Source organism: Dama dama, chromosome 7 (genome assembly GCF_033118175.1).
Source record: "Dama dama isolate Ldn47 chromosome 7, ASM3311817v1, whole genome shotgun sequence".
Taxonomy (NCBI): domain Eukaryota; kingdom Metazoa; phylum Chordata; class Mammalia; order Artiodactyla; family Cervidae; genus Dama; species Dama dama.
This window is the reverse complement of record NC_083687.1, coordinates 13,409,269-13,426,491: the sequence shown is the minus strand read 5'-3', so window position 1 is coordinate 13,426,491 and position 17,223 is coordinate 13,409,269. Positions and strand designations below refer to the sequence as shown.

Here is a 17,223-nt window from a genome sequence, read left to right as displayed (position 1 = left end):
GTGACCTCGCCGCCCCGCGCCATGGGGGCTTCGGACCCGGAAGTGGCGTCCTGGGCTCCCGGCGGTGCCGCGGGGATGGCGGGAGCCGGAGCTGGAGCCGGAGCTCGCGGCGGGGCGGCGGCGGGGGTCGAGGCCAGGGCTCGCGACCCGCCGCCCGCACACCGCGCGCATCCGCGCCACCCTCGGCCGGCGGCGCAGCCCTCGGCCCGCAGGATGGACGGTGCGTCCGGGGGCTTGGGCTCCGGGGACAACGCCCCGACCACCGAGGCTCTTTTCGTGGCGCTTGGTGCAGGAGTGACGGCGCTCAGCCACCCGCTGCTCTACGTGAAGCTGCTCATCCAGGTGTGGGGCCCAGGGGTGCCACGGGGAGATGGGGGGCCGATGTGAAGGTGACCGGCCGCGGTCTGGAAGGGGGTGGGGGCGGGGGCGTGAAAGGCGATGGATTTGAGGAGGAGGGCGGAGAAGGCGGGGTGGTGCGCAGGAGCGGGAGAAGACTAAAGCGGTGAGGGTTTTAGGGATGCAGCGGGCATAGTTTGGGGGTGCAGGAGACGAGGGCAAAAGGGTCAGCGGCAAATTTGGGAGAAGATAGAAGGAATGAGGAATTTCGGGATACAGGGGAGGGGGCAATGAAACGAAGAGATAAGTTTAGGAGATGAAAGAACGGAGGCAATGGACTTGGACTTGGAGGGGAGGGGCCGTATTTTGGGGTGAAAGAAGCAACAGAATTGGGGGAGGGGTGGGAAGTTTTTGGCGATAGGGTGGAGAGGAGGATTGGGGGCCAAGGCACAGTATTCAGATGATGAACACTTGTTTAGGGTGAAGGAGAGCCAAAGCTCTGGATTTGATAGAGATGGATTTAAAGCGATTTAGGAGGATGGATGGGGGGAGCGGGACAAAGGACTGGGTTCATGGCCAAAAATTTAGGAAAGAAAAAGGGGCTTCAGCTTCTGGAGAGGAGGGGACAGAGGCACAGGAGTCAGTGTTGATGGAATTTGGCGGAGGCGAAGGATTTAGCACAGGAAAGCTATCGGTTTACAGGAGATGGGGGCTCTGGATTTGATGGCGACGACAGATTTGATGGGAGGAGGGGACAGGATGACGTGCTTTGGAGGAGGGGAGCAGATAGGGAGACGCGGTGTGGGGAGGAGTAGTGGCGATCCGTCTGGAAAGGGGAGCGAGGCGGAGGCTCTGTAGGGGGGAAAGGGATGACGCATTTGCAGAACATTGAAATCACGGTTGGGGGCCGGAGTGGTCTGGGCGTATTGAAATTGGCCAGAGGGGCCGGTTGGGAACACAAGGTGGGAGGGTATGTAGGGACTGGCGCAGACTGAGGCCAAGGTAGGCTACCTCTGCAGTCGAGGCGTGCAGGGGCACTGGGCGCGTTTGGTCGGAGCAGCAGTGCCTTTACAGATGACCTGGGCTGCTTGAGAAAGGGAGAGAAGAAGCTGGAAGCCGGCGGGGTGCAGGGGTGGAGGGAGTGCCTTTGGCAGAATTAGGTGGGCGTGACCGAGAGGAGCGCAGCCTACATGGGGTGGTTCAGGCCTGGACTGATACCTGAAGATTCAGCCTAGAATTTTTAGCTAAGAAGCAGGAGGGGTTAAAAATTGAGATGGAAACCTAACCAAATCTTGAGGTTTGATTTGAGTTGAGGCAAATGGGTATCAGATTTACTGTTCAGATAACGGACTGAGAGTGGGAGATACAGCTGGAAAGAGAGGGACTTGAGAATAGGAGTAATTGCAATCTGGGGTCTGAGGAACCCGGGCCAGTGGATTTTGGATTGCGACAAGGAACATGACAAAGAATGAGGACATTCAGTCTTGGAAGTGACTGACAGGGTAAAGGTTGAGACTGGTGTCTGGTTGTGATTTGGGAGTAAGGGCTGCTTTTCTTATAAAAATTCAGGTTGTATCTGCACCAGTAGAGATCACAGGTTTGGGAGAGGAACTGAGGCTTTGGAACCAGTGGTACCTGAGATGAGAAGCAAGGATGACGGAATGAGATTGGGCAAGGACTGCGACTTCAGGGTGGCCAATAGGAGTGTCTGTGGAGTGGATGCTGCTGGAATACAAAGAATTGGGCAGAGGTCTCCATGTGAAGAAAACTGGAAGTGGCTTCATCATTTGGACCTTGGTAGGAGAAGGTCCTCCCTTCTCTCTTGTAGAAGAAAATTGAAATAAGGGTCACTAGGAAAAGCAGTTGAGGAATGAGAGTGAATAGGGAATGAGGGAGAACAGGGAATTAGGGAATGAGGGAGTTGAGAGGGTAAGACAGTCTGGACAATGGGTGATAAGGATGAGTGAGCCCAGTTGGGGTGACTGAGGTGGTCTGTCCTGTTTGAACGCAGCTGGTGCTAAGTGTAACATATTTGAGGGTAAAATCTTAAATGGATATAGTTTGGGAATTAAAGATAACATTTTGCAAAAAGGAAGATTCCAGTTTGGGGTTGGGTGGCAGGATTGGAGTGGCAGATTGGGGGTTGTCCCAGAAAAGTGAGTAATGTTAGAGAATCTGCCTGCAATGCGGGAGATCTGAGTTCAGTCCTGGGTCGGGAAGATCCCTTGGACAAGGGAATGGCAACCCAAGTCCAGTATTCTTGCCTGGAAAATTCCATGGACTGAGGATCCTGGTGGGCTACAGTCCGTGGAGTTGCAAAGAGTCGGACATGACTGATAGAACACAACAACCCGTTAAGTGAAAAGAATGGGGTGCCTGAGATCAGGGTTCATGGGTGTTAGGGATTTGAGGCACTGGCTCTGTCAGTATCTGGTATAGAGCCACAGCTTTGGCAGTGGTTAGGACTGAGTTAACAGATTTGGGGACGAAACTGGGTGAATAGACTTGGGAACAAATAATTAAAACTTTGAGAGTGAAGAACATCCCTGGTGGTTTAGTGGTTAAGAATCGCCCTGCAGGGGACACGGGTTCCATCCCTGGTCGGGGAAGATCCCACACACCTTAGGACAGCTAACAGGAGATGGATAGCCACTGCAATGAGAGGCCTGAGCACTGCAACTAGAGAGTAGCCTGCAACCAGAGGAAGCCCGCTTGCAGCAGTGAAGACCCAAAAACTTTGAGAGTGAAGGGAATAGGAGTGAGATACGATCAGCAGGCTTACGATAACACAGGTGGAAGTTAAGAAAATAGACTCCACAGATTTGGGAATATGGATGAAGGGACTGAGCAGGTTTAAGGGTGAAATCGATGGGGCTGCCCATCGATTTGTGATGACTGAAGTGGATAAAGCAGCAAAAGGGCAGCGGCTCCGACTTGGAGTTGAGGGTATAAAGAAATACGGCCTGTATAAGAGCAAGACCAGAACAAACCTAACCTCAGAACGTCCACGCTTTTAGCCCCGAAGGAGAAAGGTCTGAGGGTGGGGGGCTCACTGCTTAGGTCACCTGGCCCAGCCCTTCCCTCCAACTCCCCTGGGCTAGATTTTTTCTTGTAAGAAGTTCTCCGTTCTGGAGGGAGTTTCTTAAGTCATAATCAGTAATCTGTCATGCGGCTCAGAATCCCATCTGCAGGAGACAACCTCAACTTCCAGAAACACTTGACTAAGGTGAAGAAGCAGAAACATTAAGCCCAGAAGAAGCTGGAAGCATGCATAGTTCCACTGATAAGGCAGCACTTCCCAATCCTGCTGTTTTTACTCTTTTTCACGTCCTAGCGGAGCTCCTCTGGTTCATCTGGGCTGCTCTGAAGGTTCCCTGCCAGGGAGGGGCCCTCTCACACCCCACTGAGTTGCTGGTCTCTTGGACACCTTGCCTCTAACGGGGAAGCAGAGAATCCTGTCATTAATCGGCAGTATAACAAATGGCCTCACCCCTCAGGAGAAGCCCTCTCCTCCTTACAGAGGTTGGGGTGGCTTGGTCCTTCACTTGCCCATGACTTTTGCAGACACCTTAATTATAATCATCATCTGTACAGCAAGAATTATAACCCTACAGAAATGAGGGGGTCATTCTGTCCCAGGGATGCGGGGTGATCAAGGTTAGATCACCGGTGAGGAATTGTTTGAGGTGACAGTGTGCTCTGCTGGGGAGTGAGAGGGACGGATCTGTGACATCTGCAGGGCGTGCGGGAGGAAATTTGAGGGGGTGCAGGACCATCTGAAGTCTGGGGCTGAGATCTGGGTGTGATGGGTTTTTCTGTTGCCACCTTGGGGCTGAGACTGGAGTGACGTTTTTTCCCCTAGAGATGAGAATTAACTGAGATATTTTTCTGAGATAATCACGGGCTTTGAAGTACCTGAACATGGGGTGAGGGGAGAGTCCCTGCACTGGAAATATCTGGAATTGGGAGGTAATAACGTTGGGGGATGGGTGGCTTGGATTGTGGTGAGTGGAATCTGGAACTGGACACTTCTGTGCCTCAAGCGATTACATGATGCTGATAGTTAACAGACAGAGATGAAATTCCAGGTATGTTTTGACAGGGAAAGCGACATTAGGAACAGCACTGGACTCTGTGGGAGGAGAGTTTGAGGCCTGGGAAAGATGAGAAGGGAGACTGAATCAGCAGGAGAATCTGACTCTGCCCCTTTCTTTGTTGATTCTGAAGGTGGGCCATGAGCCGATGCCCCCCACCATTGGGACCAACGTGCTGGGGAGGAAGGTCCTCTACCTGCCGAGCTTCTTCACCTACGGTGAGTGTGCTCCCCAGGCAGGAAAGCCCATGCCCAGAGAGACATGAAAGAGGCGTCAAGCAGGGAGCAGGCCTAGCTGGGCCCGGGGAACATGCTGGAGGCCGCATGGGGTACCCAGAGTCAGAACCGGCGTGGGAGTGGGGTCGGAGACGGTGGGGTGTCAGGATGGGACCCGGTGATCAGCACGGCTGTGGGCCAGTCCCTCTGCCTGGGCTGCCCACGGTCAGCGGGAGAGCAGACAGGTGCTCGAGAGAGGGCTGTCCGGGACAGCGGTTCCTGTCATCTCTGCCACCCCGGGCTGTGCCTGGGAGCGAGGGCGGCGGTGGTTTTCCTTTGTTTCCCTCCTGAGCAGTCTTGCTGCCCTGTTACCAGTTCCTCGGCCTTCTTGCTCCTCCAGCAGGAGGCTTGTTGGGCCTCCTGGGTTCCTTTCCTGCCCTGTTCCCCAGGCAGGAGTGCCCTTTCACTCAAGCACCCCCATCCTCTGGGGTGAGACCCACTCAGGTGGGTCTCGGCGTCACCTCTGGCCCTGATGACCTGCTGCAACTCAGAGCTGCTCCGGCCCTGCCTCCTTGTCAGCTGCTGCCCACCCAGGTCCTTCATACAAGCTCAGCAGCTCAGCCTGCCTGCGGGTCTCTCCATCAAGAAGCCCACCGCGGTGGGTGGGGCTTGCCCGATGCCAGCAAAGCCCACCAGCTGCCCACGCTGTTCGTCCCCCGGCCCATTTCACATCTACCATCCCTGCCCGCCTCCCAGTGCCCACCCTCCCCGAGCTTCTTAAAAGGTGCCTTTGCTCTCAGAGCTGGGCTGATCCCCACATGCCCCATCCATCCCTGCTCGTCTTATCTGTGTAGTCAGTCCAGAACAGTCCTCTGAAAAGCTTTCCTTCTGCTAAATAACTTAGGCCCTAGTGCCCCCCACCCCCGCCCTCCACCTTTTTTCCACATCACACACTCTTGGCTGAACCTGGTCTCCCGTTTTTCTTCCAGTTTTGCCACGTTGTTGAGTACAGCATGGGCCAGGTGGAAGATGTCGTTTTGGGGGAGGAAGTCTGTTCATATTTGTTGCATTTAAAAATCGTCAGTGTTGGGGAGGAGGACGTCACAGGTTTAGGAAGCCCTCCCCACCCCCGCCGCACAATGAAGCCATTGTACACAGTGAACACTCGCCCTGCAGGAGGCCGGGTGGCGGGCTGCCAGTCCCGCGCTGCCGTCTCTCTGTACATGGCCGTGCCGGGCTCTAGGCCTGGATAGACGGAAACCCAGACTGTCTCTGTTGATGTCCCACAGCCATTCTCGAAAGGACGCAGGGTGGAGGGTCTTGACAGTCATCTTCCAGCCCCTTGTGAAGACGAGCCGAGTCCTGAGGTGCCCCCCGCCCCGTTTATATAAATGTGGTATCAGTGCAGATGGTGGAAGCAGATGCCCGATGGGCATTTCTGGACACCATACCTGTGCTCGAGTTGGGGATGGGGCCCAGCTGTCTGTCTGTCTAGACACTGTCTGGACAGGATCTCTTCCTCCCCATCACGGTGAAAAGCCTGACAGTCTTCAGCCTTCTTCTGGGAAGGACCCCCTTTCCAGTTTTTTAGGGGACTACAGAGAAACCGTGGAGTGATGGAGCCCCTGGCCAGCCAGGGGGCCCATTGGTCACACAGAGGCCTCTCCAGGCGTTTCTGCCTACCTTTCTCTGCCCTGGTTCATAATTCAGCTCTGAGATGGGGAGAGGTAGGCATGCTTCCTCCTTTTCTTCTGGCTCGGAAACTGGGTAGAAATAGAAAGAGGCTAAGTGTCCTCTCTTTCTGGAACTCGACGCTCAGGCTTTATCCCACCAGCTCTCCTTCCAGCTGCCTGGAGCTCCCTTCCCCCAAAACAAACCTTCCTTCTGCCTATTTCCTCTGCTCTGAGGCGGGGCGTCCTCCCGGTGGCCCAGCCTCCTCTCCTCCTGTCTCTTTCCAGCCCCACCCCTGGCTCCGGAAGCCAAACCAGCAAGTACCAGGTGCCCTGGGGCCGGCCAAGCCCGTGGAGCTGCCACGCAGAATGGCTGCCGGCAGATGCCGAGAGGGGAGGCCAGGCACCTTGCAGGTTCCCACCACTGTGCGGAGCTGGAGAGCCGAGGTCAGGGCTTCCAGGGAGGGAATGTTCTGCTAGCTTCCAGGCACTCAGGTTTATAAAAATTAGTCTTGTCGCCTTTTTGAACATTGTCTAAAAGTTGATATTCAATGAAATAAAGCCACAAAACATTAAGAAAGTATCCTTTTAGAGACCCTCACAGAAACCACTGACTTAGATAAGGTCCAGCTTCCCTGACCACTTAAGTTTTTTCTGTAGAGTAGTTCATTGGTGCCTCTATTTTAGTTTCTTCTTCACTGGTTTCCCCCTCCTGCCCTGCCAACCCCCGTAATAAATAAATGCCAGGAGGTGCCCGGTGGGGTCCTGGGTGCAGCACAGTGACAAAGTGGGCATGCCTCTCTCCATGACGTGCCCCTCTCCGTGACGTGCCCAGGGGGCCCTCTCGAGCCTTTTTCCCGGGAGCCCTTCCTTTTCCTTTTCCCTCCCTTAGATTGCAAGCTTCATTGTTCCCTGGGGGCAGTCTTTTTCCTTTTTTTTCCAGAGGAAAACATTTTTCATCAGCAGCAGATTTGGTTCCTAGGTTGTAGCACTGAAGCTGCTGAGTTGAAAACCCATCATTCAATTTGCCAAGGAGATTTTTCACGGCTAAAAAAAAGAAAAACAAACCTGTTTGTCAAAAAAAATACATGTTTTGAAGGTTTTGCAAAAGGAAATGGACTAGAGAAGACGTTTGGGAGTGGGGCCAAGTGCTCCCAGGGCTGTGGCCGGTGCTCCCTCCCGTGACGGAATCCGGCAGGTACCGAGGAACAAGGCCGTCTGGTCTGGGTGTGAAGTGTGACCCAGGAGTGGGTGGGCCGGGCCGGGCGTGACGCTGCCCCGTCTGCTCTCCCGCAGCCAAGTACATCGTGCAGGTGGACGGGAAGATAGGGCTGTTCCGAGGCCTGAGCCCCCGGCTGATGTCCAACGCCCTCTCCACTGTGACCCGGGGCAGCATGAAGAAGGTGAGCCCGGGCCGAAGCCAGGACCGGCTGCCCGGCGCCCCCCGAGCTCCCCGGCCCCCCTGCAGGCCACTGCGGGCACCCATAGTGCTTCTTAGTGCCCGGGTTGGTCGGGGCTCCCCACCGCCCCCCCAGCACCATGGCGAGACTCCAAGGCTGGGTGGTCCGGTGCCGAGTCCCCTCAGTTGGAAACACTCCTGCCCCCCGCTGCTCCCTGTGACAGTCGATGGGGGCTTTCCCCGCCTAACTCCAGCCCTGGGGGGGATTTCCCACGCTGGGCCCCGCTAACGGACATGGCCAGGAAAAGCAGCCGGAGCCGCTTCCTGCCCTCTGCATCCCCTCCCAGTCCCAGCTCAGAGGCACGCTCATACTTTGCTTCTGATCCACCTCTGCTCTTTGCATCTCAGGTTTTCCCTCCAGACGAGATCGAGCAGGTTTCCAACAAGGATGACATGAAGACTTCTCTGAAGAAGGTGGTGAAGGAGGTGGGTACCCGGAACTGGAGAAGAGCCTGATCATTATCTCTCACTGCCGAGTCGGGCCAGTCGGTGAAGAGTCACAGCTGGGGCCTCCTGCGTGCTCAGTGGGGGGCGGAGGACAGGGCTGTGTGCGGTGACACCGGGGCCCATCCGAGGTAGACTGACCCGTGTGGGAGCCTCGGGATCCTGGTTTCTCCCCGTTAAGCACTCATCGCTCCCCGTGAGTGTCAGTTCCAGAGACAGGCCAGACCGAGTCCCCGCCTCTGCTCTCTTACAGACCTCCTACGAGATGATGATGCAGTGCGTGTCGCGCATGCTGGCCCACCCCCTGCATGGTGAGCCACCCCGCTGGAGACCGCATCCCAGCCGTGGGATGAGCCCTCGTGGATGGTAGACAGGGAGCAATAGAGTGCCTGGGAAGTAGCGTTACAGGGATCGGCCGGGCATCCAGTCCAGAGGAGCTGGGGCTCTTCCCAGACAGAAGAAATGGGACGTGATCACAGGAATCCCAGAGGCCGCCTCCCCTCCTGGGCTCGGACACAGGCCCCGTGGTGCGGTGGCCCCCGCGCCGGGCACTGCGGCCAGGGAGCTGTGGGCTGTGGCGGTTGTGTCACCTCTGTGTGTCTTTCCTTTCTCCTCAGTCATCTCAATGCGCTGCATGGTCCAGTTTGTGGGACGGGAGGCCAAGTACAGGTGGGTAACGCTTCTCAGGATGGGCAGGAGCGCCCTGTCACTCCTCAGAGTCTGCCGGGACAGGCCAGACTGGGGTCAGCTCCCGCCCCGTCTCTGCCCTGTCTCTAACAGCTTCAGAGGAGTGGGCTGGTGACTTCTGTAGTCTGAGTCCAGGGCATCTTCTCATTCATCTGGGGCGTCCCTGGATGAGCTTGGACACCCTGCAGAGGGGTAGGTGGGATTGGAGTCCACTTGATTAGGGGTCCTACCGGGGTTCCCTCCTGACCCCTGGGTTATGTCCTGACTCTGTCTCCAGCTGTCACAGGAGCAGGCTTATAGTTGGTTCCCTCCTCTGCTGAGCCGCCATCCACCCCGTGGGCTCAGCGCTCGTCCCTGCCATTGTTTACCTGCCGTGCCCGGCGCTGAGCAGGGTGCTCTGGGGTCATCGGTGTGCTGACCCCGCCCTTCTCTGGGGCACTTGTGCCCTCCCTCCCCTCTGGGTGCAGGACAGGAGGGGGTCCTGGAGACACAGCGCAGGAGTCACGCACTTGTCACCCTCTCAGCTTCCCAGTTCCTGGGCTCGGTGGCTTCCTGCAGCTGTCCTTGGGGCCACTGCCCTCCTTTTGAGTTTGATAATGGGAAATTGGCCCATTCCCCCAGTGGGCTCAGAACCCAGTGGCCAAGCCACAGTCCTGCGAAGCAGGGTACTGGGGCCCGGCAGGGCTCTGGCTCCCACCACCTCTCACCTCGGCCACCCTGGCCCCCTCAGCTTTGCAGAGCTTCCCTGCATTGTCCCGGCCCCAGAGGTTGCACTTGAGCCTCCTTTGCATTTCACACTTAAGACGTCCCAGCCTGCCCTCTGATGGCTCAGCGCTGCAGCACGCAGGGCACACGTTCCCAGCTCCCTGCTGGGGTAGGCCAGGTGTCTTTTCCCAGGCTGGGCAATCTGGGCGGTCAGCTGCAGGGCCTTCTGCTGCCGGGCCCTCTCTTCCTTCCCTGCCCTCTGGGAAGGAGCCTCTCTCCACCCGCCTCCTCTCTCTCTCTGTCAGGCACGCAGGCTCCAGAAGGTTGTTCAGCCAGAGCTGAGCACACAAGCCTGCCGGGAGAAGGGCCCATCACCTTGTAGCAGCCCAGGCCGGAAGGTTCATTCCTACATTCCAGATCCACGCAGGATAGCCATAGAGAACTGGGGTTCTGCCCCCGGTGGGGTGGGTTTCCTGAGTCTCAGTGAACTGTGTCGATGCGCCCCTCACCCCCAAACAAGGGCTGTGGCCGTCTCCACTTGGGCTCTGCCTGGTGACAGAGGATGTCCCCTCCCCGTCCCGGCCAGGACCGGATGGCTCTGAGCAGGGGTGGGGGGCTGTGCTCCCCGCCTGGGTACGGGCTTCTCACAGGTGCCCGGTGACCTCGTGTTCCCTGTGTTCTCCACAGCGGCGTGTTGAGCTCCATTGGGAAGATTTTCAAAGAGGAGGGCCTGCTGGGATTCTTTGTGTACGTGAGTTTTATACTCCCCGTAACTGCCACGGAGTAGGGTCTGCTAACAGGCGCGTTCTCAACCCTCAGGCCGCGGCTGGGCCCGTAGAGCTCCACAGCATGTGCGCTGCGGACCGGCAGAACCAGAGCTGCCCAGCCCCTCCACGACACGGCTCACAGAGCGATGGTACTGTCCGTCCAGCACACCGGGCGTGCGGGGAACATCCCCCCACCCCAACCCCACTGCCTCCGTCCGTTCGCTCCAGGGCTGGGGGCGGGCACAAGGCTGGCCTTCAGGAGGTCTTCAGCTCGTCCATCGTCATTGGTTTCACTGCAGAAAAACAGCTAGAAGTGTGTGACTTGGGCTGAAGGTCAAGCCCTGGGCAGCTCGTAAACTGACTCCAGCTGATGAATCCCGTTTGACAAAGTGGTTCTTCATATTCAACATTTGGGCTTCCCAGGTGGTGCTAGTGGTAAAGAACCTGTCACCCGTCTGCCAGTGCAGGAGATGTAAGAGAAATAGGTTTGATCCCTGGGTTGGGAAGATCCCCTGGAGAAGGAAATGGCAACCCACTCCAATATTTTTGCCTGGGAAATCCCATGGACAGAGGAGCCTGGCAGGCTGTAGTCCATGGGGTTGCAAGGAATCAGATACAACTGAAGTGACTTAACATTCAGAATGTTTCGCACAGTCCCTGTCTCTGGCTTCTCTTAAAAAGTTGAGACCTAGCCGTGCTGGGCCTGCGTTTCTGCAGGGCAGCTGTCGGCGGGGCACACCATCTCCTGAGGGTCCCAGGCCCTCTGCTCTACTGATGTCTCACACCCACCTTGTTCCACCTGTAAAGAAAACTCACACTGTATAAAAAGACTAAACTATGAACAGAACCCAAAAGCCAGGCCTTACAAATATTTTTGTTTTGCTTTTTTTAGGTCTAAACACTGACATACATGCTGTCATGAGCATAGTATGCTAGACGTGGGGCGGCTCTGTGTTAACTCACGTTGAGGTGTCACAGTCGGCCAGGTGTTCTGCATGTAGGCGTGTGTGCGGGTGTATCTGGTTCTCAGCAGGAGGTGGATTTGCCACAGGGGACATAAGTAATGTCTGGAGACGCCTTCTGGTTGTCACAGCTGGGATCTAGTGGGTAGAGACCAGGGATGTTGCTAAACATCTTGAAATGCAGAGGTCGGCTCCCATGACAAAGAATTTATTCAGCCCTAAAGGTAGACAGTACCAAGGTTGACAAACTTTGATTTATACACACACACTTATTCAGATGTACGTTCATATATATGTATATCTATACATGTGTGTGTGTATGTGAATAAATGTTTGCTTGTATGACTAGTACTTCAGACCTTAAAACACTGCATATCACCACCTCTGTTATTTTTCACTCTCACTGTATATATACATTCTATTTGATGTGTGAATAGGACTCCCACACAACAGCTGCTTACCCATTGGATTCTTTTTTTCTGTTGCATATTTGTAGAACATGATGTATGTGCTCAGAAATCCCTGAGTGTATATGTGAAAAGTCAGTCTGAACACAGATGGAACCAATCGGATTGGAAATTGCATTCATGAAGGTTCATTTTATTAATATCCCTCATATCATGTTAATAGGTGTTACATTTTTTTTTAAACTTTTCAGATATTTTGAAATATTTTTAAAAATTCAAAAATCCTAATTCTGCTTCCTTTCCCAAAGATACAGCCATTCTCCTGAAGCTCTTTCCACATCACTTCATATCTAAACAAGCAAATAAACACATTTTTTTAAAAAAACAAAAAGACCACAAGGATCACACAGGACCAACTGATACCAGTCTGGCTTTTCACCCTCAGCACTGTATCTTAGGAAAACTTCATATTACTGTGTAGAGATGCTTATTCTAAAGGCCATCACTTTAAAAGACAGCCCTCCTTACAGAAGCCTGTATGGAGTGTCTTTGGTGGAACGTTCCAGGGGTGAAGACAGACGCCCTGAGCAAAGTTTTGTGAGAGTTGATTAGGTAAATAGGCAAAAGGAAAAATGCCAAAAGTATAGGTACTTTTTCCTTATCTGCATTTGAAAATCCCAGATTTTGTGACATTCATATCCTAAGGCCCAGCTTCTATAGTTTGAAAACCACTTCTGAGATCATAGGCTTAACTTGTGCTATCATATGTGGCATGTAGCGCACACCCCACCTCCCCACACCCTGCGAAGAAAGGAACACTGCCTCCCTGGTGTGGATAGCTGCTGGCCCACGCGGCCCCTGCAGGCTCCCTTCCTGAGGTGGTGCTGCTAGATAACGCTGAAGTTTAGAGCTTGGAACGTCCTTGCCTGCTTCCTGGGTGCAGAGCCCCAGGGAATTGCTCCCTTCCCTCTCCTGCTCATCTCTGCTCACCTTGTTTTTTTAGCGGCTTAATCCCTCACCTCCTGGGCGATGTCGTTTTCTTGTGGGGCTGTAACCTGCTGGCCCACTTCATCAATGCCTACCTGGTGGATGACAGCGTGAGTGACACCCCAGGGGGGCTGGGGAACGACCAGAATCCAGGTTCCCAGGTTGGTTGGAACAAGGACTTGTCCATCTTTCCATGTACTGCTGATGCCCAGGGTCTGGGGCAGACTCGAGGACTCTGGGATTCTGAGCACTGGGCTCGGGGGCTGGAGAGGGTCCCTGGCCGGGAGGGGTCTGAGCAGAAGACCTCTGACGGTCCCTGGGTGAACTTTGTCTCCGAAGAGATGAGATCGCTAAGGAGACGTAGAGGGGCTTATGGGATGCCCATCCCTGGGCAGCTGCACTGATAACACGGATGCGGACTTCATCCAAGGCTGGTTTGAGACAGTGACCCAGCTAGGGGTCCCTAGGAAGTCAGGAGATAGACCAGCTCGTGATAACTTGTCAGCTCTTACTTAGTGTTTGGGGCTCGCTCAAGCCCTTTTGTGAACGTGGGTGTCTGATCCTGACAGCACCCCAGTTGTGAAAGGAGCAGAGTAGGGGTGACACCGTGTTTTACAGACAGATGAGCCCCAGAGATTGAAGGGCTGTCCTGAGGCCCTTGGCTGTGAGTCGACAGGGCTGGGGCTAAGTCTGTCTCCCTGGGCCCAGCTGAGGGTGCTCCAGTCAGCTGGGACCTGTGCCACGCAGGCGCACCCCACTCTTGTTAACAGGAGTCTGCACAAATCCCTCAGCTGGTTGGGTTAGTCATGGGGAGGCCTTGATCCTTCTAAAAGGCACTGGTTAAGAAAGTTGGGGACTTGATAGGTTGACTAGTTCTGCCTGAACCAAGATACAAGTTGGTGGGGGGGGGGGGGGGGGCCGTGATGGGCCAGGGCTCCTGGTAGCCAGACATCCCAACAGCAGGGATCGCCCGCCCTAGGAGGGTTGACGAGGGCCTGGGGACTTGTCTGCCAGAATCGCGTTGTTGGGGGTGGGGGGCTCATCGTCTTGTGTCTGTGTCTGGGCCCCAGAATGGCAGTTGCGGGGTGAGGGTGGTCTGGGAAAGAGTTCATGGTGAAGAGTGCCTCAGAACTCGTAGCTAGGGCAGAGGGAAACGGGCCATTTGAATTGGGTAAGTGGAGTCTTATTGGCCTTTTAATGTAAGCAAATGCAAGTCATAGTAATTACGTAGCACACCCATGGCCCTACTGTCACAAAGAACAAGCGTGGGAGAGCTGGGGTGTCGGTGGGGCGGTCATCCCGCGGCTGACGGCTTCCTCCGCTCCAGGTGGGCAGGTGTTTGGCCAGGGGCTGCTGCGCTTAACCTCTGACAGCAGCAGTCAGCACTTGACTGAAAGTATTTTTCAAGTGCTTAAGGCTGGGGTGAGGCTGCTGCTCAAGCAGAGGGCCCAGCAGACCTCCGCCCAGGGTTGCAAGGAGTCCATCGGGTGGGGCGGCCCCACCAGAGGCTGAGGGATAGGTCGTCACGCGTCCTGGTTTGGGGCTGTTTTGTGGGCACAGTTGAATTCAGGAGTTGGGCCTGAAGGGAGTGGGAGTTTGGGGAGGTGGGGACAGAAAACCCAGAGTTGCCCCTCACCTTCCACTGCGGGACCCAGGGTCCTGTCTGGGTGGTTCAGACGGGCACCTGGCTGTCCGCTCAGTCAGCACTCAGTGTGCCGAGCCCTGGGCACTGGTCAGACAAAGGCCTAGTCCTCAGGACTTAGGCTGCAGGCCAGAAGCCCACCTTCCTGCCCTTCACCGCTCACCACCCCCGGTGGGGTCACAGAGGCCCCTTCAGTCCAGATAACCCAGTTCCGCCCCCCAGATGATCGCAGCTCTGACTCCCAGGCCGCAGGAGCCGCGGGCAGGCCCTGAAAGTGGGCGCTGCGTGTGTGGCGGGCGTGTGAGGAGCTGAGTGCTAGCGGGGCGCGAGGTCAGTGTGGACGGCAGGGTGAAGGGGGGCCACAGAGCAGGCAGTGAGGACGGGACCTGCACGTCTGAAGTCTGCTTCCCGAGCTCCCGAGGCAAACCCGTCTCCCTTTGTGTCTCTCCAGTTCAGCCAGGCGCTGGCCATCCGGAGCTACACCAAATTTGTGATGGGGGTAAGTCGGGCCCCGCGGCCCTTTCCACGGTGCTGGGGGCCTGGGTGGCGGCTGGGAGGCCAGCTCCAGTGGTTGGAGGCAGACCTCAGTGAAGGCTGCTGGCACAGGGTGTCCCTGCTCCCTGAACCCGGGGCCAGGGTGGCGGTGGGTGGGGTCGCTGACCCTCGGGTCTCCCTGCAGATTGCGGTGAGCATGCTGACCTACCCCTTCCTGCTGGTCGGCGATCTCATGGCCGTGAACAACTGCGGGTAGGTGTGTTCCCCTCCCCCAGGCACCCGGCCAGGGCTGCTGGGGGCACCTGGCTGAGCCCCTCCCGTCCGCTCTGTGTGTGGCCTCCACCCACCTGGCACTCTGGCTTTCTCTGGGATTCTTGTACCCCTTTGGGAGGAATATGTGGGTCGGTATGTGGGTGGTGGCAGCTCTGGCTCCTCTCACCGTCTTCTGGGTCTGACACGCTCTCCTTCCCGGGCAGGCTGCAGGCTGGGCTCCCTCCTTACTCCCCAGTGTTCAAATCCTGGATCCACTGCTGGAAGTACCTGAGTGTGCAGGTAAGCATGCACTCCAGGGAGTTTTCCCCTCATTTCTCCACAACAGTGATCAGATGGAAAGATTTTTGTATACCCTTCATTACATGGAAAGTTAAGGGCTTGTCATGGAATCCATACCTTTTAAAAGTAAATTTTACTCTATTTAGAAGGGGTTTGAGGTGCTTAGATCTGAATTTCCTTAAGAATTAGACATCAGACTAGGTCTTTTCTTCACCTCTTAAAGACTCTTAGAACAGGTATGGGCGAACACACAGGGTAGGTGGTGAAGCCCAAGAACTCCTTATAACCGTGAGTAACCTGGGCTGAAGACACACCTGGCCTGTCGGAGGCTGGCCCCTCCTTCCCGCAGGATGCCCCGGGTGCCCAGGAGAGCCTGAGCTTGGCGCTGGGCCACGTGGTGAGCTTGGTGAGAGTGCCAGTCTTGAAGTCTTTGTGTTCTGTGCCGATGCACACTCCTGCTGGCTGGAGCTCTGGGTCAGAGGTCCAGGTGGCTGGCCCAGGGCAGATCCTTGGCTCCCCGGCCCTGGCTGGCCTCAGTAGGATGAGGCAGCAGCCTGGGCAGGAGGAACCAGCACACTGACTGAGATGTGTGCCGAGAAAAGGATGATGGATGGGAGGGAAGCAGGGAGGCGTGAGACAGACGCAGGCCTTCAGTGTCTCTGGTGGTTCCACGTGCATCGCGGCCTGTGTGTGGGAGGAGCCCTAGGCCACTTGGCTCTGATGCCAGAGGGCAGTGAGTGTCCTCTGGCGGTGTCCTACTCAGGAGCCCTGTTGGCACTGGACACTCTGTGCTTCAGCACAGAGCAGATTCTGACATTGCCACCGAGGAGTGCAAACCCAGACCGGCTGCCTCCGACCCTGGGGGCTCACAGCTCCCGGCCCTTTGTTGGTGACATGCTGGCCTGGCTCTATGTGGGTTGAGGAGCCTGGCCTCCCCTCTCAACTGACCTGACTGCTCTTTCCAATCCAGGGCCAGCTCTTCCGAGGCTCCAGCCTGCTTTTCCGCCGGGTGTCATCAGGATCGTGCTTTGCCCTGGAGTAACCTGAATCACCTGAAAAACAAACCATGCTGTCTCAGCCTGGCCACCGCGGGTGAGACCTGATCATCTCGGGGCACCTGTCAGACAACCACCCCAGCATCACCTAGATGTGCTCTAGCACGCTGGGCTTCAGTTTCCATGTTTCCCATGTGTCTCTCCAGAAGCAGGGCCTGGGTGGGGGTGAGGCTGTGTCCAGTGGCCTGGGCATTGTTGGACCTGGGGAAGGTGGGGTGGGGCTGGGGAGTGGGGGCCCAACCCACTTACTCTGCAGATTTCCCCAGTCGGCCTCGGGCAGGGGGCCAGAGATGGGCTTGCGGAGGCCCACGCTGGATAGGCACAGGCTCCTGAGGTCAGGTGGCACTGCCCACTCACACCCCTCACATCAGCCCCAGCCGTCATCCTGCAGCTCAGCTGGGGGCTTCGTGCTCTTGCTCTGTAAATAGGGGGTGATCCCCTTTCAGGAGGCTGCCGTCACGTCCAGCTAGGAGGCTGTCTTTGTTTTTCTCAACACTACTTGTCTGATTAAGGCAGCACCTTCTAAATGGGAAATCATGTGTCTGCTCAGAATGTGTTCCCCTCCCCGTCAAGTTAAAGGCTCGTCGGTTTAATGGTGACTCCTCACGTGCAGGGTATGGTTATCTGTGCAGTTGTGAACACCCAGATGTTAGGCAGATCAGTGTCTCTAGTCATATCCAGTTTAAAGTTCCTAATAAGATCTGACCCTTTCTCCCGCAAATAAATGCATCGGTGGTGATTTGGAA

The 17,223-nt window shown here is 56.0% G+C and overlaps 1 protein-coding gene across 2 annotated transcripts; it reads left to right on the top strand.

The window, feature by feature from the left end:
- MTCH1 (mitochondrial carrier 1) lies at window positions 1-17,223 on the top strand. 2 transcript variants are annotated; one of them, XM_061146596.1, is made up of 12 exons: window positions 1-342; window positions 4,564-4,648; window positions 7,612-7,718; window positions 8,123-8,200; window positions 8,472-8,529; window positions 8,836-8,887; window positions 10,298-10,357; window positions 12,750-12,843; window positions 14,827-14,874; window positions 15,055-15,122; window positions 15,347-15,422; window positions 16,393-17,223. In XM_061146596.1, the coding sequence occupies exons 1-12, from the start codon at window positions 22-24 to the stop codon at window positions 16,462-16,464; spliced, it is 1,119 nt and encodes a 372-aa protein (XP_061002579.1). In that variant the 5' UTR covers window positions 1-21; the 3' UTR covers window positions 16,465-17,223. The 2 variants fall into 2 exon arrangements, with proteins under 2 accessions (XP_061002579.1, XP_061002578.1); XM_061146595.1 differs by having other exon boundaries at window positions 12,750-12,894.